Raw genomic sequence first — 25,643 nt, 5'->3', positions numbered from 1 at the left:
AGGTGCTACAATAGTTTCAGAAGACAATGAGTGCAAGAGCCTGACCTCATGACCACTCTGAGCATCTGTGCCATGGATCCCAGTGCCACTGTAGCAGCCTGTGAACCGTGTCAGATCCAACTTCAAGAGAGATCCTCTCAGCTAAGAATCCCCACTCTAAGGAAGACAAAAACAGGAGAATCCCTAAAACCCTTGCTCTAATAACCTACATAGCCACTGTCACTAACACAAATTCCTTCAGCTTAGACCACTGAGGCTCTGCAGGTATCAGTAACATTAATCACAAATGAAAAAGCTTCACAGAGACTACAACGCTCCACTGACACAGAAGTAGGGCCACCACACTCTGCCACAGCAGGACCCTCAGGCCCATCTGCAGCTAAACATTTTCCCTTACAAAAGCCACTCTGTAAAGTTTGGAAGGAGTGACTGTACCACCAGATAGACAGAAATTAACACAGGGACACAGAAAAAAAAAAGATAAAGCAAGGAAATATGACACCACCAAAGAACCACAATAATTATACAGTAATTGATCCCAAAGAAACAAAAATTTATAAACTGCCCCAAAAGAATTTCAAAATAACACCCTAAAAACTCCAATGAGATGCAAGAAAATACAAATAGACAATTCAATAAAAACAGGAAAACAATTAATGATCTGAATGAGAAATTCAACAAAGAGATACATGTTGTTAAAAAAAAGAACCAAACATAAATCTTGGAGCTGAAGAATTCAATCAATGAGATAAGAATAAAATTTAGAGTTGCAACAGTAGACTAGATCAAACAGAAGAGAGAGTTTGTGAATTTGAGATGAGTATTTTGAAATGACTCAACCAGAGGGGAAAAAAGAATGAAAAAGAGTAAAGACTTATAAAAAACCATCAAGCAAATAAATGTTCACAACTGGGAATTTCATAAAGAGAAAAGACAGAGAAAAGAATGTTTACTTAATGAAATAATTGCTGAAAACCTCCCAAGTCTTGGAAAAGATACAGATATCCAGATCTATGAAGCTCAAATGTTCCCAAACAGATTCAATTCAAAGAGATCCTCTTCAAGTCATATCATAATCAAACTGTCAAAAATCAAAGACAATTTTTAACAGCAGCAAGAATTAATATCAAAATTTCTTACACTCTGCCAAAAAATGGAGCTAGAAGAAATACATCAAAATACATTATCACTTTGAAACCTAAGCCAGATAAAGACATCACAAGAAAAGAAAGCTATGACAATCTTTCTGATGAACACTGATGGAAATCCTCAATAAAATATTTGCAAATCAAAGCCAACAACACACCAAAAAAATTATACACCATGACCAGATAGGATTTATTCCTGGCATACAAGGCTGATTAAACATATGCAAACTGATGTCATACATCATATTAACAGGACAAAATATAAAAACCACATTCTAATCTCAACTGATGGGAAAAAAAAAACCATTTAACAAAGTCCAACATACTTTCTTGATAAAAACTGTCAAAAATTTAGGCATATAAAGAAAGTTCCTCAACATAATAAAAACCATTTATGAAAAGCCCACAGTGGACATTATAAAAATGATGAAAAACCAAAAGCTTTTCCATTGAGATCCAGAACAAGGCAAGGATGCCCCCCTCCTTCTATTCAACATAGTACTAAAAGTACCAGCAAGAAAAATCAGACAAGAAAAAAATAAAATGCATCCAATTGGAAAAGAAGTAAAGTTATCTCTATTTGCAGAGGAAATGGTCCTACACATCAAAAACCCCAAAGATTCCACAAAAAAAAAAAAAAAAAACCTATTACAAAAAATAAGCTCATAAAGGATAGAAAATCAACACATAAAAATTACATTTTTATACACAACAATCTAACTGAAAAAGAAATCACGAAAATAGTTCCATTTATGATAGCACTAAAAAAAAACTGAAGAAGCAAGAATAAACCAAACCCAAAATTAGTAGAAGAAATAACAAAGATCAGAGTAGAAATAAATGAAATTGAAATTAAGAAAATACAAAAGATGAATGAAATGAAAAGTTGTTTTTTTGAAAAGATAAGTAAAATTGACAAACTTTTAGCCAAACTAACTAAGAAAAAAATAGAGAATACCCAAACACATAAAATCAGAGGTGAAAATGGAGACATTACAACTGCTACTGCAGAAATTCAAAGGATCATTAGTGGCTACTGTGAGTAACTATATGCCAATATATTGGAAAATCTAGAAGACATCTAGAAAAAAACTCCTAGACAGACACAACCTGCAAAGATTGAACCATGAGAAAATCCACAAGCTGAACAGACCAATAACAAGTAAAGAGATAAAAGACATGTCTTCTAGCAAAGAAAACCCTGAAACCCAATGGCTTCACTTTCGAATTCTACCATTTAAAGAACTAATACTTATCCTATTCAACCTATTCCAAAACATAGAGTAAGAAGAGTAATAGAGTAATATTGGCCATTTTACAAGGCCAATATTATCTTAATACCAAAACCAGATAAAGACACATCAAAAAAGAAAACTACAGGCCGATATCCCTGAGGAATACTGATGCAAAAACCCTCAACAAAATACTATCAAGATGATTTCAATAACACATTTTAAAAAGGTCATCAAGACCAAGTGGGACTTAGCCCAGAAATGCAAGGATGGCCTAACACATGCAAATTAATCAATGAGATACATCATATAAACAGAATGAAGGACAAAACCATATGATCATTTCAATTGATACTAAAAAGGCATTTGATAAAATTCAACAACCTTTCAATGATAAAAAGCCTTCAAACAACTGAGTATACAGGAACATACCTCAACATAAGAAAAGCCATATACAACAGACCCACAGCAACGATCATTCCAAATGAGGAAACAATGAAAGCCTTTCCTCTAAGATCTGGAACAAGACAAGAATGCCCACTTTCACCACCATTATTCAACATAGCACCAGAAGTCCTAGCTAGAATAATCAGACAAGATAAAGGAAGGGCATCCACACAGGCACAGGCAATCAGAGCAAAAACAAACAAATGGTATCACATCAAGTTAAAAAGCTTCTGTACAGCAAAGGAAACAATCAACAGAATGAAGAGAATGACAGAAAATATTCATCTGACAAGAAATTAATAATCAGAATACATAAGAAGATCAAACAACTCTATCAGAAAAAAAATCTCATAATCCAATTTAAAATGGGCAAAATAGCTGAATAGATATTTCTCAAAAGAAGGCACACAAATGGCAAGCAGGCATACAAAAAGGTCATCATTGATCATCAGAGAAATACAAATCAAAACTACAAGGAGATATCATCTCACCCCGGTTAAAATGATTTATATCCAAAAGACAGACAGTAACAAATGCTGGTGAGGGTATGGAAAAAAGAGAACCCTCCTACACTGTTGGTGGGAATGTAAATTAGTACAAGCACTACGGAGAATGATATGGGGGGTCCTCAGAAAACTAAAAATAGAGCTACCACATGATCCAGCAATTCCACTGCTAGGTATAAACCCAAAACAAAAGAAATCAGTGTATCAGACATCTGCATTCCCATGTTTGTTGCAGCACTATCCACAATAGTCAAAATTTGGAAGCAATCTAAGTGTCCATCAACAGATGAATGGATAAAGAAAATGTACTTATACACAACGGAGTACTATTCAGCCATAAAAAGAATGGGATGTTGTCATTTCCAACAACACAGATGGAACTGGAGGTCATTAGGCTAAACGAAATTAGCCAACACAGAGAGGCAAACATCACATATTCTTACTTATTTGTGTGATCTAAAAATAAAAACAATTGATCTCATGGAGCTAGAGAGTACAAGAGTGGTCATCAGAGGCTGAAAAGGGTAGTGGGAGGATGGGTAAGAGGAAGGAAGCTTAATGGGTATTTAAAAAATACAGTGAATAAGACCTGGTATTTCACAGCACAAAAGGGTGACTACAGTCAATAAGAATTTAATTGTACATTTTAAAATAACTAAAAGAGTATAACTGTTGTTTGTAACACTGAGGATAAACGCTTGAGGTAATGGATACTCCGTTTACTCTGATGTTATTATTATACATTGCATGCCCATATCAAAACATCTCATGTACCCGTAATTATATACGTGCCTACTACCTACCCACAAAATTTTAAATAAAAAATTTGTTTAAATAAAATAAAATAAAGGTGGAATCCTTGAGAGTGGGGAAAAAAAGAAATAAAGGGCATCCAAATTGAAAAGGAAGAAGTCAAATTAATTATCTTTGTTTGTAGATGACATGATCATCTATTTGAAAAAACCTAAAAACTCCATCAAAAAACTGTTAGAACTGATAAACTCAGTAAAGTTACAGAATACAAAGTCAACATACAAAAATCAGTAGCATTTCTATATGTCAACAGTAAACAAACCAGAAAAGAAATCAAGAAGGTAATCCAATTTACAATAGCTAAAGATAAAAATTAAATACTTAAGAATTTAAACAAAAAAGTGAAAGATCTCTACAGTGAAAACTATATAAGATTGATGCAAGGAATTAAAGAGAAACTATAAAAAAATGGAAAGATATTCTATGTTAATAGATTAGAAGAATCAATATTGTTAAAATGTCCATACTATCCAAAGTAATCTACAGATTCAGTGCAATACCAATGACATTCTTCACTGAAATAGAAAAAAAATCCTAGAATTTATCTAGAATTATAAAAGACCCACAATATTCAAAGCTATCCTGAGCAAAAAGAACAAAACTGGAGGAACCACATCACCTGACTTCAAATTATACTACAGAGCTATAGTAACCAAAACAGCATGGAAGTGGCATAGAAACAGAAACATAGACCAATTAAACAGAATAGAAAACCCAGAAGCACATCCAAACAACCACACCAAACTCATTCTAGACAAAGTTGCAAACAACATGTATTGGGAAAAGGAACAGACATCTCTTCAATAACTGGTGCTGGGAAAACTGAATATTCATATGCAGAAGTGTGAAACTAGATCCCTATCTCTTGACAAAGACAAAAATCAAATCACACAGATTAAAGACTTAAATCTAATACCTCAAACTATGAAACTATTACAAGAAAACACTAGGGACCAAACTCTCCAGGACATTGGAGTGACCAAAGATTTCTTGAATAATAACCCAAAAAGCACAGGCAGCCACAGCAGAAATGGACAAATGGGATCACATCAAGTTAAAAAGCTTGCACACAGCAAAGTTAACAGTCAACAAAAGGAAGAGACGACCCAGAAAATGGCGGAAAATTTTTGCAAACTATCGACCTGACAAGGGATTAATAACTATTATACAGAGAGTTGTCAAGACGGCTCAATAGGAAGAGCTCCAGTCTGCAGCTCCCAGAGAGACTAACACAGAAGGTGGGAGATTTCTTCATTTCCAACTGAAGTATCCAGTTCATCTCACTGGGACTGGCTAGACAGTGGGTGCAGCCCACGATGAGTGAGCAGAAGCAGGGTTGGGCATCACCTCACCGGGGAAGTGCAAGGGGCCAGCGAACTCCCTTCCCTAGCCAAGGGAAGCCATGAGGGACTGTGCTGTGAGGGACTGTGCTATCTGGCCCAGACATTATGTTTTTCCCATGGGTTTTGAAGCCCACAGACCAGGAGATTCTCTTGTGTGCCTCTACCACCAGGGCCCTGGGTTTCAAGCACAAAACTGGGCGGCTGTTTGGGCAGACACGATCTAGCTGCTGGAGTTTTTCTTTTGTAGCCCCGTGGTGCCTGCAACCCCAGTGAGACAGAACCGTTCACTCCCCTAAAAGGGGGCTGAAGCCAGGGAGCCAAGTGGTCTCACTCAGCGGGTCCCACGCTCACAAAGTCCAGCAAGCTAAGAACCACTGGCTTGAAATTCTTGGGCCAGCATAGCAGTCTGAAGTCGAACTTGGTGGTGGGAAGGGCATCCGCCATTACTGAGGCTAGAGTAGGCGGTTTTCCCCTCATAGTGTTAACTCTGACTGTGTGTAACACTCACCACAGCACGGCAAAGCACCTGGGGCCAGACTGACTCTCTAGATTCCTCTCACTGGGCAAGACATCTCTGAAAGAAAGGCAGCAGCCCCAGTCAGGGGCTTATAGACAAAACTCCCATCTCCCTGGGATACAGCACCTGGGGACAGGGGCAGCTGCGGACGCAGCTTCAGCAGACTTAAATGTTCCTGCCTGCTGGCTCTGAAGAGAGCAGCATACCTCCTAGAACAGCACTTGAGCTCTGCTAAGGGAAAGACTGCCTCCTCAAGTGGATGCCTGACCCCCGTGCCTCCTGACTGGGAGACACCGCTCAGCAGGGGTGAACAGACACCTCATACAGGAGAGCTCCGGCTGGCATCAGGCAGGTGTCCTTCTGGAACGACGCTTCCAGAGGAAGGAGCAGACAGCAAAATATTTGCTGTTCTGCAGCCTCCGCTGGTGATACCCAGGCAAATAGGGTCTAAAGTGGACCTCCAGCAAACTCCAACAGACCTGCAGCAGAGGGGCCTGACTGTGAGAAGGAAAACTAACAAACAGAAAGCAGTAACATCAACATCAACAAAAAGGAGGCCCACAGAAAAGCCCCATCCAAAGGTCATCAGCATCAAAGATCAAAGGTAGATAAATCCATGAAGATGAGGAAAAACCAGTGCAAAAATACTGAAAATTCCAAAAACCAGAATGGCTCTTGTCCTCCAAATGATCGCAACTCCTCTCCAACAACAGTACAAAACTGGACAGAGAATGAGTTTGACTTTGACAGAAGCAGGCTTCGGAAGGTGGGTAATAACAAACTCCTCTGAGCTAAAGGAGCATGTTCTAACCCAATGCAGGGAAGCTAAGAACATTGATAAAAGATTATAGGAACTGCTTACTAGAATAACCAGTTTAGAGAAGAATATAAATGACCTGATGGAGCTGAAGAACACAGCACAAGAACTTCGGGAAGCATAGACAAGTATCAAAAGCCAAATCGATCAAGCAGAAGAAAGGATATCAGAGATTAAAGGTCAACTAAATAAAATAAAGCATGAAGACAAGATTAGAGAAAAAAGAATGAAAAGAACAAGCAAAGCCTCCAAGGAATATGGGACTATGTGAAAAGACCAAACCTATGATTCACTGGGGTACCTGAAAGTGACAGGGAGAATGGAACCAAGCTGGAAAACACTCTTCAGGATATTATCTAGGAGAACTTCCCCAACCTAACAAGACAGGCCAACATTCATATTCAGAAAATACAAAGAACACCTCTAAGATACTCCTCGAGAAAAGCCATCCCAAGACACATAATTGTCAGATTCTCCAGGGTTGAAATGAAGGAAAAAATGTTAAAAGCAACCAGATAGAAAGGTTAGGTTACTTACAAAGGGAAGCCCATCAGACTAACAGCAGATCTCTCAGCAGAAACACTACAAGCCAGAAGAGAGTGGGGGACAATATTCAACATTCTTAAAGAAAAGAATTTTCAATCCAGAATTGCATATGCAGCCAAACTAAGCTTCATAAGCTAAGGAGAAATAAAATCTTTTACAAACAAGCAAATGCTGAGAGATTTTGTCACCACCAGGCCTGCCTTACAAGAGCTTCTGGAGGAAGCACTAAATATGGAAAGGAAAAACCAATACCAGCCACTGTAAAAACATACCAAATTGTAAAGACCATCAATACCAGGAAGAAATCGCATTAACTAGCAGGCAAAATAACCAGCTAGCATCATAACGACAGGATCAAATTCACACATAACAATATTAACCTTAAATGTAAGTGGGTTAAATGCCCCAATTGAAAGACACAGACTAGCAAATTGGACAGAATCGAGACCCATCTCACATGCAAAGACACACATAGGCTCAAAATAAAGGGATGGAGGAATATTTATCAAGCAAATGAAAAGGAAAAAAAAAAAAAAAACAGGGGTTGCAATCCTAGTCTCTGATAAAACAGACTTTAAACCAAAAAGATCAAAAAAGACAAAGAAGGGCATTACATAAAGGTAAAGGAATCAATGTAACAAGAAGAGCTAACTATACTAAATATATATGCACCCAATACAGGACCACCCAGATTCATAAAGCAAGTACTTAGAGATCTACAAAGAGACTTGGACTCCCATATAACGGCAGTGGGAGACTTTAACATTCCACTGTCAATATCAGACAGATCAATTAGACAGAAAATTAATAAGGATATTCAGGACTTGAACTCAGCTCTGGACCAAGTGGACCTAATAGACATCTACAGAACTCTCCACCCTAAATCAACAGAATATACATTCTTCTCAGCACTGCATAGCACTTATTCTGAAATTATCCACATAATTGGAAGTGAAATACTCCTCAGCAAATGCAAAAGAATGGAAATCATAACAAACAGTCTCTCAGACCACAGTGCAATCAAATTAGAACTCAGGATTAAAAAACTCACTCAAAACTGCACAACTACATGGAAACTGAACAATCTGATCCAGAATGACTACTGGGTAAATAACAAAATTAAGGCAGAAATAAGTTCTTTGAAACCAATGAGAACAAAAACACAATGTACCAGAACATCTGGGATACAGCTAAAGCAGTGCTTAGAGGGAAATTTATAGCACTAAATGCCGATATCAGAAAGTGGGAAAGACCTAAAATCGACATCCTAACATCACAATTAAAAGAATTAGAAAAGCAAGAGCAAATGAATTCAAAAGCTAGCAGAAGACAAGAAATAACTAAGATCAGAGTAGAACTGAAGGAGATAGAGACACAACAAGTCCTTCAAAAAATCAATGAATCCAGGAGCTGGTGTTTTGAAAAGATTAGCAAAATAGATAGACTGCTAGCCAGACTAATAAGAAAAGAGATCTGAATCAAACAGACACAATAAGAAATTATAAAAGGGCTATGACCACTGATCCCACAGAAATACAAACTACCATCAGAGAATACTATAAACACCTCTATGCAAATAAACTAGAAAATCTAGAAGAAATGGATGAATTCCTGGACACAAACACCCTCCCAACACTAAACCAGGAAGAAGTCAAATCCCTGAATAGACCAATAACAAGTTTTGAAATTGAGCAGGTAATTAATAGCCTACCAACCAAAAAAAGCCCAGGACGAGACCAATTTACAGCCGAATTCTACCAAAGGTACAAAGAAGAGCCGGTACCATTCCTTGTGAAACTATTCCAAACAAGAGAAAAAAAGGGGACTCCTTCCTAATTCATTTTATGAGGCCAGCATCATCCTGATACCAAAACCTGGCAGAGACCCAACAAAAAATGAAAATTTCAGGCCAATATCCCTGATGAACATTGATGCAAAAATCCTCAATAAAATACTGGCAAACCAAATCCAGCAGCACATCAAAACACTTATTCACCACGATCAAGTTGGCTTCATCCCTGGGATGCAAGGCTGGTTCAACATATGCAAATCAATCAACATAATCCGTCACATAAACAGAACTAATGACAAACCACAGAACTAATGACAAACCACATGATTATCTCAATAGAAGCAGAAAAAGCCTTCAACAAAATTCAACAGCCTTCATGGTAAACACACTCAAGAAACTAGGTATTGAGGGAATATATCTCAAAATAATAAGACCTATTTATGATGAACCCATACCCAATATCATACCGAATCAGCAAAAGCTGGAAGCATTCCCTTTGAAAACCAGCCCAAGACAAGGACGGCCTCTCTCTCCACTCCTATTCAACATGGTACTGGAAGTTCTGGCCAGGGCAATCAGGCAAGAGAAGTAAATTCAAATAAGAAGAGAGGAAGTCAAATTGTCTCTGTTTGCAGAGGACATGATTGTATATTTAGAAAACCCCATCGTCTCAGCCCCAGAATTCCTTAAGCTGGTAAGCAACTTCAGCAAAGTCTCAGGATACAAAATCAATGGGCAAAAATCACAAACATTCCTATACACCAGTAACAGACAAACAGGGAGCCGAAACATGGGTGAACTCCCATTCACAAGTGCTACAAAGAAAATATAATACCTAGGAATACAACTTACAAGGGACATGAAGAACCTCCTCAAGAACTACACCCACTGCTCAAGGAAATAAAAGAGGACACAAACAAATGGATAAACATTCCATCCTCATGGACAGGAAGAATCAATATCATGAAAATGGCAATACAGCCCAAAGTAATTTATAGATTCAATGCTATGCCGATCAAGCTACCATTGACTTTCTTCACAGAACTAAAAAAAAACTACTTTAAATTTCATATGGAACCAAAAAAGAGCCTGCATAGCCAAACAATCCTAAGCCAAAAGAACAAAGCTGGAGGCATCACACTACCTGACTTCAAAATATACTACAAGGTTACAGCAACCAAAACATGGTACCGGTACCAAAACAGATACATAGACCAATGGAACAGAACAGACGCCACAGGAATAACACCACACATCTACAACCATCTGATCTTCGACAAATCTAACAAAAACAAGCAATGGGGAAAGGATTCCCTATTTAATAAATGGTGCTGGGAAAACTGGCTACCATATACAGAAAACTGAAACTGAACCCCTTCCTTACACATTATACAAAAATTAACTCAAGATGGATTAAAGACTTAAACGTAAATCCTAAAACCAAAAAACCCTAGAAGAAAACATAGCCAATACCTTTCAGGACACAGGCATGGGCAAAGACTTCATGACTAAAACACCAAAAGCAATGGCAACAAAAGCCAAAATAGACAAATAGGATCTAATTAAACTAAAGAGCTACTGCACAGTAAAAGAAACTATCATCAGAGTGAACAGGCAATAAATAATAAATGTTGGCAAGGGTGTGGAAAAAAAGAGAACCCTCCCACACTGTTGATGGGAATGTAAATTAGTATACGCACTATTTTGAGAACAGTATGGAGGGTACTCAAAAAACTAAAAACAGAGCTACCACATGATCCAGCAATCCCACTGCTAGGTATATACCCAAAACAAAGAAAGTCAGCATAATAAAAATATATCTGTACTCCCACATTTATTGCAGCACTATCCACAATAGCCAAGATTTGGAAACAATCTAAGTGTCCATCGACAGAAGAATAAATAAGGAAAACGTAGTGCTTATACAGAATGGAGTACTATTCAGCCATAAAAAAAAAATGAGGTCCTGTCATTTACAAAAACATGAATAGAACTTGAGGCTATTATGTTAAGTGAAATAAGCCAGGCACAGAAAGAAAAACATCACATGTAGGAGCTAAAAATTAAGACAATCAAACTCACAGAGAGTACAAGGATTGATTACCAGAGGCTGAGAAGGATAGTTGAAGGGTGAGGAGGAGATGGAATGGTTAATAGGTACAAAAAAAAAAAAAAATGGAAAGAATGAATAAGACCAAGTATTTGACTGCACAACCATAGTCAATGAAAATTTAATCATACATTTTAAAATACTTAAAAGACTATAATTGAATTGTTTGTAACAAAGAATAAATGCTTGAGGTGATGGATACCCCATTTATCCTGATGTGATTATTATATATTGCATGCCTGAATAGAAATATTTCATGAAATATGTATATGTTTATACATATGTCATGTCTTAAAAATTTAAAAACTGAAGAATAAATTTAACCAAGAAGGTGAAAAACCTGTACACAGAAAACTGTAAGATGCTGATGAAAGAAATTGAAGACAAAATATTAAAAAAATAAATGAAAAGATATTCCATCCTCATGAATCAGAAGAATTAATATTGTTAAATTATCCATTCTACCCAAAGCAATATATAGGTTCAGTATAATCCCTTTCAAAATCCTAATGGCATTCCTCACAGGAAAAAAAAAAAAAAAAAAAAAATCCTAAAATTTGTATGGAAACATAAAGACCCTAAAACAATTCCAAGAAAGAAAAACAAGGTTGGAGGAATTATACTTCCTGATTTTAAAATTATATAACAAAGCCATAGTAATCAAAACAGTGTGGTACTGGCATAAAAACAGACACATACACCAATAGAACAGAACAGAGAACCTAGAAACAAACCCGAACAGAGAACCTAGAAACAAACCCAAACAGATATGGTCAACTAATTTTTGACAGGGGCACCAATAGGACACAATGAGGAAAGAAGAGTCTCTTCAATAAATGGTGTTAAAAAAACCTGAAATTTCACATGCAAAAGAAAGTGAACCCTTATACTATACATAAAAATAAGCTCAAAATGGATAAAAGACCTAACTGTGAGTCCAGGAACTATAAAACTCCTATAAGAGAACATAGGGGAAAATCTCCTGGGCACTGAAGTTGGCAATGATTTTTGGGTATCAAACCAAAAGCTCAGGCCACAAAAGCAAAAATAAATAAGTGGGACTACTTCAAACTAAAAAAAAAAAAATTATATCTTTTGCTGCTCTGTACAGCAAAACATATAATCAACAAAATGAAATAGCAGCCTACAAATTGAAAAAAATATTGGCAAACAATATATCTGATGAGGTTAATACCCAAAATTTGCAAAGAACTCATACAACTCAATAGTAGAAAAACAAATAATCCAATTTTTTAAACGGGCAAAGGATCTAAATAGACATTTCTCCATAGAAGACAAAAATCACCAACAGCTATATCAAAAGGTATTTAACATCATTAATCATCAAGGAAATGCAAATCAAAACCACTATGAGATACCACATCACAGCTGTAAAGGTGGTTATTATTTTAAAAAGTCAAAAAATAACAAATGTTGACAAGAGTATTCAGAAAGAGTAATTAAAAATAGAACTACCAAATGACACATGATCCCTCTGCTGAGCATATACCCAAAGGAAATAAAATCATCACCATGTAAAGATTCTATATTCCTATGTTCATTGCATCATTATTCACAATAGCCAAGATATGGAAAAAACCTAAGTGTCTGTTGATAGAAAAATGAATAAAGAAATTGTGGTACATATATACAATGAAATATTACTCAGACTTACAAAAGAATGAGATCTTTTCAGTTACCACAACATGGCTGGGTCTGGAGGACAATTATGCTAAGTAAAATAAGCCAGACACAAAAAGAAAAATATTGCATGATCTCACTAATTAAATATGGGATCTACAAAAAGAAATCAAATATACAGAAAGAGAGAACAAAACAGTGGTTACCAGGGACAGAGGGGTTAGAGGGGATGAAATGGGAAGATGCAGGTCAGACGATACAAAGTAGCTGATATGTAGGATGAACAAGTCTAGAGATCTAAAGGACAACATGAGAACTATAGATAATAAAACAGTACTGTATATGGGATTCATGCTAAATAAGAACATTTTAGATGTTCTTGCCACAAAACAAAACAAAACAAAAAAATAGGTAACTGTGAAAGGACAGATATGTTAATTTACTTCAATGTAATAATCTTTATACTATCTATGTATATCCCATAACATCATGTTGCATAGCTTAAATTTACAAAATAAAATTTACTAAAAAAAAAATAAGTAAAAGGATAGTTACATTTAAACTTGAGTTTTAGGGGTAGGGAAAGGGCCAATCAGGGCAGGGTGGGTAAGAAATTTTGGGGGATGATGGGTGTGTCCTTATCTTGACTGCGGTAATGGTTTCACAGGTATATACTTATGTCAAAACATATCAAATTGTACACTTTAAATATGGGTCATTTATTCTATGTCAATTATACCTCAAAAAAATTGTTTAAAAAAAATCTTTTTAACTTCTAGATTTAAAAAACCATAAAATACTATTGGAAAGATATACTACGTTTATAAATTGGAAAACTTGATATTATAAAGATTTCAGTTCTCTTCAAATTGACCTATAGAAACAATGTAATCCAATCAAGATCCCAGATTTTTAATAATTTCATTTGCAGATTTCAAAATATATATGGAAATGCAAAAGGCAAAGAACACACAAGACAAGTTTGAAGAACAACATGAAAGGAGTTACTCTATCCCTATCACAACTAAATATAAAGCAACAGTAATCAAGACAGTGGAATACTGGCACTTGGATAGACAAATAAACCAGGGGATCAAAGAGTCCCAAAACAGATGCTTGTGCATATGAACATTTGATTTATAACAAATACATGACTGTAAAGTAGTGGGGAAAGAGTAGTCCTTTTAATGAATGGAACTTAATCAATTAAACATTCATATAAAATGTATTCCTCCTAATTCATACCACAAATACCAATTTCAAGTAAATATCACATCTAAATGTGAAAGGTAAAACCATAAGCTTCTAAATGATTACACAAGAGAACATCTTTGTGATCTAAATATAGGGAATGACTTCTTAGACAGGTCAAACAAGTACTAACCACAAAAGAGAAGATGGAAAATTAAACTGGATTAAAATTCAATAGAAGGTCCCATTAAGAACAATATAAAAATGAAAAGAAACAAGCTGCAATATGGGAGATGATACGTGCAATATAAAAAACTCACAACGTGCTCATATAGAAAATATATAGGCCAGGTGCAGTGGCTCATGCCTGTAATCCCAATACTTTGGGAGGCCGAAGTGGGTGGATCATCTGAGGTCAGTAGTTCAAGACCAGCCTGGTCAAAATGGCAAAACCTCATCTCTACTAGAAACACAAAAAAATTAGCCAGGTGTGGTGGTACATGCCTGTAATCCCAGCTATTTGGGAGACTGAGGCAGGAGACTCACTTGAACTCAGGAGGCGGAGACTGCAGTGAGCCGAAATCATGCCATTGCACTGCAGCCTGGATGACAAGAGCAAAACTCCATCTCAAAGAAAAAAAAAAAAAGAAAAAAAAATATAAAGACCTCCTACAAAACAATAACAAAATGACAATCAATCCAATTGAAAAGTGGACAAAAGATGCAAACTGGCACTTCAAATAAGAAAATAACCAACAGTCTACAAACATATGAAAATATGTTCATCATCAGTAGTAATCATGAAATGTAAAAGAAAACCAAAATGTGACACCATAAACACCTATCATAATAGCTACTATTGAAAGGACAAGTAATAGCAAGTGTTGGAAAGAAGAAGAGCAACATGCATTCTCATACACTGTTAGTGGGAGTGTAAATTAGTGCAACCACTTTGGAAACCTATTTTTTGGTGTCTACTAAATTTGAAGGCATCTAGGATCTGCATTCCATGTTATGTACCATCAGAAATGCATGCACATGTATACTAAATATTGAATAAGAGCGGTCATAGCAGTATTATCCATAGAAGCCCCGAATTTCAAATAATCCAACTATCTATCTGTAGCTATAGAATGTTAAAATATATTGCCATATATCCATACAATGGAATACCAAAGAACAATAAAAATGAACAAAATGCAAGAACCTGACACAACACCCATTACAATCCTAATGATTAGCAAAAGAAGTCAAAGACCAAAAAAACTTGTCCTATGTGGTTCCATTAATACAAGGAGTTCAAAACAGGGGGAAATTATAGGGTTAAAAGGCAAAATAGTGATTATCTTTAGAAAGCAAGAAGTTAGTGATTAGAAAGAGAAATTAGAAGTTTTATTGAATACTGGTAATACTCTATTTCTAGATCTGGGTGGTGAGGGTATGTTCGCTTCATGATAATTCATCAAGCTATACACTGATACATGTACTTTTCTGCATGTATACCTCCGAATTTTAAAAATTTAAAACAAGTGAAAAAGAAAAGAGAGCTTCAGCAGTTTCCCTTGTCAAGTAACAGGTTCCACTCTGGAATTTATGAGATGAGACAGAATATTACTTAGTAAGTTAAAGAGGACCTTAGAGCAACATTCTTAAATGTATACAGATTTCAAAATATATATGGAAATGCTCTTATTTAGTATGTAAATCAGACAATAGCACAGATTTCATACTGTGTGAACTATTGCAATTAACTAAGAAAAGCACCAAACTGTTTATCTCAGAAAAGTCCTTTTTTGGAAGTATGTGATGTTTTAGATATTTTAGACTGGTACAGTTTAAATTGAAGGTACCCTTAGTACGTCTGAAAAAATCTAGAACTTTATGCAAAAAAATAAATATATCTTGATATTACACATTAGATGCCACATTGCCACACATTAATTGCAAAAATGTTGTCTACTTCAGCAGAAGACAGGCATTGTATCTTCACCTTTCTAAGGCTCTTCACAAAAAACTTAATACCAAAAACACAAAAGAAAAGTATTTTCATGTAGCCAAGTGTTTAATCATATTTTTAAAATAAGGAAATTTCACTATCAGAGAAATTTTCAAATACCGTATTTTCAAAAAGATCAACTTCATTGATCTTTTTATCTCTTAGCACATTCAGCCAATAAATTCAAACTCCAAAATGAACTCAACATATCTATGTAAGGAACTGTAAACAAATTAACAACTGGAGAAAAATTTACTAGGAAACTTGCAATTTGAATAAAATATATTAAGAAAAAAATCCTGCTCACTTTCCTTATCTTGAAAAAAAGGTATTACGAGAAATGAATAAATGAATAAATACACTCCTGAAGTTGACAAATTCGCAAGTTTAGTGACCATTAACCGTTTCCTCCTAAAAAGACAAACTGATAATATAAAGAAATTAACACTATATAGACTGTATTTTTTTAACCTTAATTCCACCAAGGATAGTGATTTGATAAAAATAAATCACTGAACAGTGAGTGTCAACAATATGACTTCGAGATAATAAAGCTTGGGAATTAGGAGTATTTTCAAATGGAACCATATCAGACAAAAACAGACAGCAAAGAGGTCTTTCTAGCAATTGTAACTACACACATGTGAGACAAACTGAAAATGGGGAGTGCTACAAAAACACTACGAAAAGCATTCTGCGCAGGAGGCTGAGGCAGGAGAATGGCGTGAACCCGGCAGGCGGAGCTTGCAGTGAACTGAGATCCGGCCACTGCACTCCAGCCTGGACGACAGAGCGAGACTCCGTCTCAAAAACAAAAAAAAGAAAAGAAAAGCATTCTGCACTTCTCAAATATCATTTCACAAAAACTACAAAACAATCAGAGCCAGTAAAACTTAAATTATCTTTCAAATAGTCATCATAAACTCTAACCTAGTTAAAACAAATGTTGACTCTATCTCTAATATGCTAATACTATTATATAAATCCCTAAATGTAAATGCCAAATAAATATACCCTAAATATAAATATACCAAATATAAATACCCAAAATTCATGAACATTTTATAAGAGCTACAAGAACACACTTTTAGACAAAATGGGACTTACCACCCAAAAGGTTAAACTCTACTAAACTTCACTGTGATTACGGCCAGCCCACCCATCCTCTATATGTGAAATAAAACTTTTTATTAAAAAAGAGGTCTCACCACTTCTTGTTTCTGGGCTTCATTAAGTTTTTCAGTCAATTCTTCCAAAGTCCTTTTTGTTTCGGCATCCGACCTAGGCCACAAAAAAAGATTTAAACTTGGATATTTAGAAAATACACAGAACTAGTGAAATGCATAACATGATAATTACGTTATTACAAAATATTCTACTTTAGTGGTTCTCAAATGTCATAAAATCTGAAACACCTGGAAGGCTTGTTAAAACGCAGACTGCTGGGTCCCGTCCCCCAGATTTCAAATCAGCAAATCTGAGATGAGGCCCAAAAATGTGCCTTTCTAAAATTCGTAGGTGATGCAGGAATAGAGGTCTGCAGGTCTGGAGACCAAACTTTGAGAACTGCTGCTACACTGGAACATCACTCTCAGTAAACAAACATGTTGCAATATCTCCCATTTTAAATTAAGAAAAAAGGAAGAGAGAGAGGGACAAAAGAGAACAAAAACTCTTAATCTTACACGCTCTTTCTAGCAATTCATAAAGAAATTACCTCAAAGTGTGCTGTGCAAACTCTATCCTCACTAACCGACCTCCCATTACCTTGTTTCTCATCAAATTAATAGCATACATGATAGGCCGGGCGTGGTGGCTCACGCCTGTAATCCCAGCACTTTGGGAGGCCGAGACGGGCGGATCACGAGGTCAGGAGATCGAGACCATCCTGGCTAACACGGTGAAACCCCGTCTCTACTAAAAAATACAAAAAACTAGCCGGGCGAGGTGGCGGGAGCCTGTAGTCCCAGCTACTTGGGAGGCTGAGGCAGGAGAATGGCGTAAACCCGGGAGGCGGAGCTTGCAGTGAGCTGAGATCCGGCCACTGCACTCCAGCCTGGGCTACAGAGCGAGACTCCGTCTCAAAAAAAAAAAAAAAAATACATGATAAATGAACAAATCGTACAGAAAGATTTACAAAGAAAAGAAAAAGCCTTTCTGTCTTGCACTGTCTTACTTTTGGCTGCACTTCCCTCTGTGAATCATGCACAACCATTTCCATTATTAATTATTTTGCTAGTCGCCTTCATCATGTTCAACTCAAGACATTTTCGATTGGCTGTTTTGAAATATTTAGCTCATTCTCTAATTTCAGATTATGTTATTACCATTTTTGATTCTATTGGACCTGTAGAGTTTTATGTAATACATTTATACGTCTTATGAATATTGTGAATTATTCCATCCTATGAAATTGATGGAATTGATGCTTTGTGCTCACATTCTGTCATGCTCACATTGTAGTCAGCTTCACACTTGAATCATAACTTTCTTGTGTTCTTGTCTTTTCCAAGCTTTCTCATTATCTTTTGGCTTTATATGGGCCTTACTTATCACATCATTGATATTTTCCTCCCACTTCTTACTGAATGGTCAACAAACCATCTATTTCACTCTTTTTGACAACCTTCTTCTCAAGGGACACTTACTTTCCTGCTCTAATGTAGAGTGAATACTTCCTGGGCCTGCTCCATGACTGTCATTCCAGGGTTACTTTCACTGAATCCCCAGGTTAATTTTACTATTTCTTAACATTTTTATCTTTCTATTTCTTGGTTACAATCTTATTTAACTAAATTTTCGAAGACTTTAAACCTCTGAAAATGTCTGTCTGTATGTATGTATAGAATGTTAAAATATATTGCTGTATATTCACACAGTGGAATACCAAAGAATAACAAAAATAAGTAAACTGCAAGAACCTGACACAACACCCATAAATATTACAGCCCCTTTCTTGGCTTTTGTGGCTCTATGCTGTCTGGAATTTCCCCTATCTCACTAGCTATTCCATCTCAGGTCAGCTCCTCCTTCTATCATAAGATTCCTAAATATTACAACTCCTTGCAACTCAGTCCTGTCCTTGATATCCTCCCTATAGTTTCTCTCTTGTTATTATCCATTTCCATAGTTCCAAATGACACTTCTCCATGCTGACCACTCTTAAATTGTACCTCAACAGAGACTTTTCCTTTGAGCTCCATAGTAAATATCTATCTGAATATTTTACTTTCCATTTGAATGTCTCACAGGCATCTTGAACATAACATACTCAAGGCCAAACTCTCTACACCTCACCTACCCAAACCAGTCTTCCATATCTCAGGAAGTGGAATCACCATCTACTTAGTTATTCAAACTGAAAATCTTAGAGTCATCCTTAGTTTATTCTCCCTCACCTACCACTACCAAATCCTGTCTCTTTGATTTCCAAAAACAGTACCTTCAAACACACCCCTGTCCATCTCTCTCCTGCCATAATCCTGGGTCAGGTCATCATCAACTCTCATATACTAGTGCAACAGACTTTTACCTTGCCCTCCTCAAATCAATTTTTTTTTCCTTTGTGACAGGTTTCACTCTGATACCCAGGCAGGAGTGCAGTGACTCATCTCAGCTCACCGCAGCTTCAACCTCCTGGGCTCAAGCAATCCTCCCACCTCAGCCTCCCAAGTAGCGGGGACCATGGGCATGTGCCACCATGCCAGGCTAATTTTTCTGTATTTTTAGTAGAGACGGGGTTTCACCATGTTGCCCAGGCTGGTCTCAAACTCCTGAGCTCAAACGATCCACCTGCCTTGGCCTCCCAAAGTGTTGGGATTATCGGCCTGAGCCACTGCATCTGGCCCAAATCAGTTCTTCACATGGCATCCAAAGTAGGTGATTTCTGAATTAAACTTTACTTAATTCTTTCCAAAAGCTTGCTTCCCAGTGTACTTTTATTATTCAATGTATGTTTTGTAATAAATGTCAAAAATGAAAAATCAGTAATTAAATGAGAATACCAACCTTTCAACATCAAATAGAAAGTTAAACTTTTTAACTCCCTGTCCATTATTTTTATAAACATGAAGTAAGAATTTGTGGTACAAGTAAAGCAGAACAGCATCCAGAAATTTTACACATTCACAAAGGTAAGCCACCTCATTTCCCAAGAAACCTAACTCCTATTTTGGGTTAAACAAAGTTTTCTGCCTCACACATGCCTCTAGATCACAAGGCTATTACCAGATGGTACCAGCCTATAGATCACAAAAACTATTACCAGATACTAACAGCCCAGTCCAATATTGGTTATTTAAATGACCATTGAAACTATACAACTAAATCATCCCTGCAACTTCCCCTGTGTCTTCTTACAAGGCAGCTATTCCCTGTAACTCATGTTCCCAGTGCTTAATTTATACCCTTCCTTGAAATGGGTAATGGTCATGTAATAAAACCATTCCTACAATACATTAAAGTGTTAATGTCATTTTGTTAATTTTATCAACTTGTAAAAAAAAAAAAAACCTAAATATTACATAAATATTACCAGTTTAAAAGGTTAGCAATATAGCTCAATAATATATCTCACGATCCAGGAATTTAAATGCTTTATTTGTATCAGTCACATGTGAAAATGGTTTTGAACCACCATACACTGTAAGTGATAAAGAACAGAAACTTTGGGGCCTTACTGCCTGGATTTTAATTCTGACTCCGCTACAGCCCTCCTGTTGGATTTCCAGAGAGCTGAGTTATTTCATCTCTCTCTGCCCATTTCCTCATCCATAAACTAGAGGAAAAATTAATGATTACCTCAAAGGGTAGTTACTAGAATTAAAGTTAAATCATGAAATAAGGGCTCAATAATATTAGCTAATAGCACTAGTAATAATGGTAGAATCTTTCATTCTCATTACAGCCTATACTTGATATTCATAGATTTAACATTTATAGTTTTGACTATGTTTGTTGCAGCGACACAGAACTAGTGCGTGGTATGATTTAGATAGCTGGAGTTAGCAAGCAAATATCGTAAACAAATTTCAATTCAGCTTTATTGTTCCCTAATCATTGCTGTATATGGATTGCAATTCTTAGGAAGGCATAAAAATCTTTGTTTTTCAGCAAAACATGGCCTCCAAAAGAAAGCCACCTGCCACTGGTGATGACAAAAATGGACAAAGAGTAAAGAAGTTTAAATTAAATAACAGCTCTTGGGGACTATCCAGATTGACAAAATTGCGAAGATGGGGCAGATGTTAACCACTGACCCTCAAAGAATTCAACTAAAAGCTAAAGTATTGCATTCTGCAATGGTTTATGTTCATTGACAAACTTCATGTTACACTTCTTTTTTGTGTGTGCAATGCCAAAAGTCAGCCAGCTAGCGAGTCAGTCTTTGTGTCTCTCTCTCCAATGGTATTTGCAAATCTACCTCTTTGCAAAAGTCTCACAATGTATCCCTCCATAATGTCAGCATTCCATTGTATTAAGTTAAAGTGTTTTTAGAAATAGGAAATTAATTTGTCTAACATTGAGTCATGATATATTCTAAATTCAAAGGGCTGTAAACTGTTCTGTTAATAAATTTTCAGATACTGTATAAAAACAACACTTTTTAAAAATCTAGATAAATATGTCAATTACAGAAGCTAATTTATTCTCCTCATAATTTATCCCTCTCATAAAAACCATAGGCTGCTTTTACCGGCTCCTTCTGGAAAGCTCCCTGTTGAAATCATCTCCAAGGCGAATTTGTTCACTGCTGAGGTCTCGAAGAGACTGATGAAAAGCATGAAGCTAGCAAAGGCAAAACACAGTTATCCATTTAGAATTCTGTTGAATTCTTCCATGAAGATTCGCCAAAGGTAAGAATAAGATCTTGTTCTTTGCAATAATAACCAGATTCTGTAATATTATTATGAAAGAAAACACCTATTTTGAAAGAAAAAATGTCCAAGAAAAACAAATTTTTAAAAGTTTTATATAACATTTACCATCACATTTTCTACAGTACAATTCTACTCCTTCAGAATTCTACCCCTCTGGAAGGGGTCTGTTTCTTCCTTAATCAGGGTAAAAGAAAAAGAAAAGAGAGAGAGAGAGAAAGAAGGAGAAAACTGGTCTGCCAACTTTTTCTGTAAAGGGCCCGATAGCGACTATGCCAGGATTACAAGCTGTACGGTCTCTGTCACAGTTAATCTTGCCACTGTAGCGCAAAAGTAACTGTAAACAAATAAGCGTGGCTGAATTACAATAAAATTTTATTCTATCAGCCTACAATGCCTTACTTTGTCAACTCCTGCTGTAGAGAAACTCTTGCTCATGTACACTTGGAACCATGTACAAGAAAGTATGGTGCAGCATTATTCATAATGAGAACATGAGAAACCAAATGTACACCAAGATAAATAAATTGTAGTATATTCCTCCACTGGAGTATGATATAGCAATGAAAATGAAACAATTAAAGATACCTACGCGTTAGTAAAGTTGAATGTCAAAAACATAACGTCAAGTAAAATAAGAAGTTACAAAAGATTATAGTAGTATCCCATTTACATAAAGTTTAAAGGCAAGCAACACTAAATAAGATGTAGGTAGTAAAAATTTAAAAAGTAAAAAAAAATTGTTTTTTAAAGCAGAAACAGTGTCATGACATGTATGAAGTCAGGATAGTGGATACCCCTTGGGAAAAGATGGAGTATAAAAGAGGCTTGGGGGTATGATAATGCTTTACTTAGTGGCTTGGGTGGGGGTTATATGGGATTCATTCTCATTATTGTAACTTTAACTGTAAATATATAGGCTGAATATAAATAGAATGATTTATAATAAAACTACGTTAAACAGACTTGAAGAAACAACAAATTGATTCATTTCAACAAATGCACATTAAGCAATTTATCAGTGCCAGCTACTGAGAAGTGGTTCACAATCTGATACGAGAGCCAGATATGTAAACAAACCACAAATTCTTTACGGGGGCATTAAGAAAGTACACAGTCAAGTGGAGCTAAGGGTAATTTTGAGAATGAACTTAATGAGGAAGAACCATAAAAAGAAAGGAGTGAAGTAGTATAGCAAATGAAAAACTTAAGTTTTGCAATCATGATTTTCCAATTTAGCAAACCAGCATCTGGGGATGCATCCTTGACACTTCCTTTTCACTCACTGCTACATTCCCCACATGGCTATCTAATTTTCAAGACCTTTCCATTTTATACACTAAAATGCCTTTAATTCTACCTCCTTCTCTCCAACTCCATCTATCCTAACCCAAGTGACCATCAATTCACATCCAGAGCACAGTAAAATCCTTCTAATTGGTTCACCCACATTGACTCCATTTTCCACACTACAGCCAGAGTGATCTTTTCAAAATAATTTTGTCAGCCCTGTTACACAGCTCTACAGAATCTCATCCCTTCATACTTGTTTAGCCTCGTGGGCCTTCTTTAAATTGCTCATAGGGGCTATCTTCTCTCCTGCCAAGCTATCTGTTCTCCCTGGAATGACTCTTACTCACCTTTCAGATCTCAGCTCAGTCAGCCTTTCTTCAGGAAGCCCTCCTTGCCTGGGGCATGTCCTCTACCATACAACTCTGTAGCCCTATGCATCTTTTCACTATAGCATGCATCTCAGTTCATCAATAAGGTTGTATTTATGTATTTATTTAATATCTAGCTCCTCCTCTAGATTATAAACGTATTAAAAGACAAGGTTTCTGCTCATCACTGTTTCCAAGTGTAAGCATTATCCCAATAACAGAGACATTAAATAAACAGAAGGAAACAGTAAATGAATAATGTTAAGATATTGTTCTCTGTTCTGGGCTTCATCATATAGTCCATGCTTGCAAGGTGCAACTATCAAAAAAATAACATTGCCAAGGAAAAGTTTCCACAGGGTGTCTTCTAATACATTTGATTTTGTTGTCTCTTTATGCAGTAACAAGTGACAGCTACAGATGAGTATCTTAAGATACACTTTGAGTACCTAATCCGAAAACTACCAAAACAAAAAGGTCAAAGTGCAGAACTCCCCCAGCCCTTTTCGATTTAATTTAGCTACTTAAGACAACAAAAGGAAAAATTACAGCTCTGCAGAGAACTTTAAAGAAGCAGAAAAAGATTTCCACAAAACTAGTACTTCAGAAATCTTTAGTGAATACATAAAGTATGGAATTTCTTACTTAATAGCAAATGGCTCTATCAATGATTCAACGATCAGAAAAACACTAACGGTAGGAAAATCAGTAGATCAACCACACAAAGATTAACTTGGTCATACGAAACCAAACTTAGTAAAAGAGAAAGTAGCTGACTTAGCAGGGATTACGGAAAAATGTGCTGAACAAGAAAGGAAACAAAACATGTCCAATTAAGCTCATTTTTAAACGTTCTGCAAGATATAATCCTCCATAACAAAACTCAAAACAAAGGGAGATGATTTGTACATTGAAAATAAACTAGTTTACTTGAAAAATCCTATATTAACAATCTTATATTCACATAGAATGACAAAAGACCCCATATAGCCAAAACAATCCTAAGCAAAACAGAACAAAGCTGGAGGCAGTATACTCCCTAATTTCAAAACATTATAAAGCGCTTGTAATCAAAACAGCACGATACTGGCAAAAAACAGATGCATCAACCTATGAACAGAGGCGAAATCCCGGAAATAAACCCACACATTTGTGGTTAGCTGATTTTTTATGAAGGTGCTAAAAACACACAATGGGAAAGCATAGTCTCTTCAATAAATTGTGTCTGCAAAACTGCACTACATGCAGAATAATGAAATTAGGCCCTTATCTTATAACACACAAAAAAATCAACTCAAAATGGATGAAACACTTAAATACAAGACCTGAAACTATAAAACCACTAGAAGAAAACGTAGGAGAACAGCTCCATGACTTTAATTTAGACAATGATTTCTTGAATATGATGACCCCAAAAGCACAGGCAGCAAAAGCAAAAATAGGCAAACGGGATCACATCAAACTATAAAGTTTCTGCATAGCAAAGGAAACAATTAATAAAGTGACAAGACAATCCACAGGATGGGAGAAATACCTGCAAACCATATGTCTGACAAGGCATTAATATCCAAAATATATAAAGAACTCAAACAACTCAATAGCCAAAAAAAAAAAAAATTTTAATGGGCAAAGGACCTGAACAGATATTTCTCAAAAGAAGACATAACAATGGTCAATAGGTACATTTTTTAAAATATTCAGCATCAGTAAACTTTAGGAAAATTCAAATTGAAACCACAATGAGATATCACCTCACACCTGTTAAAATGGCTTTTATCAAAAAGATGGAAGATAAGTGTTGGACAGGACGTGGAGGAAAGGGACCCCTTGTACCCTTGTTGGTGGGAATGTAGATTAGTACAGCCATTATGGAAAACTGTATGGAGGGTCTTCAAAAACTAAAACTAAGACTACCATGTGACCCATTAATCCCATTTCTGGATATATCCCCAAAGCTACTAAAATCAATGTGTCAAAGGGATATCTGCACTCTCATGTTCACTGCAG

At 36.1% G+C, this 25,643-nt stretch overlaps 1 protein-coding gene across 16 annotated transcripts in view; it reads right to left on the bottom strand.

Annotated features, from left to right (window-relative positions):
- The window catches only part of CEP128 (centrosomal protein 128), a 449,960-nt gene that overhangs the window by 380,938 nt on the left and 43,379 nt on the right, over nucleotides 1-25,643 (bottom strand). For 14 of the 16 annotated variants that reach the window (XM_021941917.2, XM_021941915.2, XM_021941920.2 and 11 more), the window contains 2 exons: nucleotides 21,795-21,886; nucleotides 17,308-17,380 (listed from right to left, as the gene is read on the bottom strand). The exons of 1 other annotated variant lie outside the window; for it this stretch is intronic. In XM_021941917.2, coding sequence (XP_021797609.2) covers nucleotides 17,308-17,380; nucleotides 21,795-21,886 — 165 coding nt within the window. Of the gene's footprint in view, nucleotides 1-45; nucleotides 1,689-17,307; nucleotides 17,381-21,794; nucleotides 21,887-25,643 lie in introns of those variants that run through there. One more of the 16 variants, XM_021941928.2, reaches the window with a different exon arrangement.

The sequence above is a fragment of the Papio anubis genome, chromosome 7 (assembly GCF_008728515.1).
Source record: "Papio anubis isolate 15944 chromosome 7, Panubis1.0, whole genome shotgun sequence".
Taxonomy (NCBI): Eukaryota; Metazoa; Chordata; class Mammalia; order Primates; family Cercopithecidae; genus Papio; species Papio anubis.
This window is presented reverse-complemented; position numbering and strand designations above follow the sequence as displayed.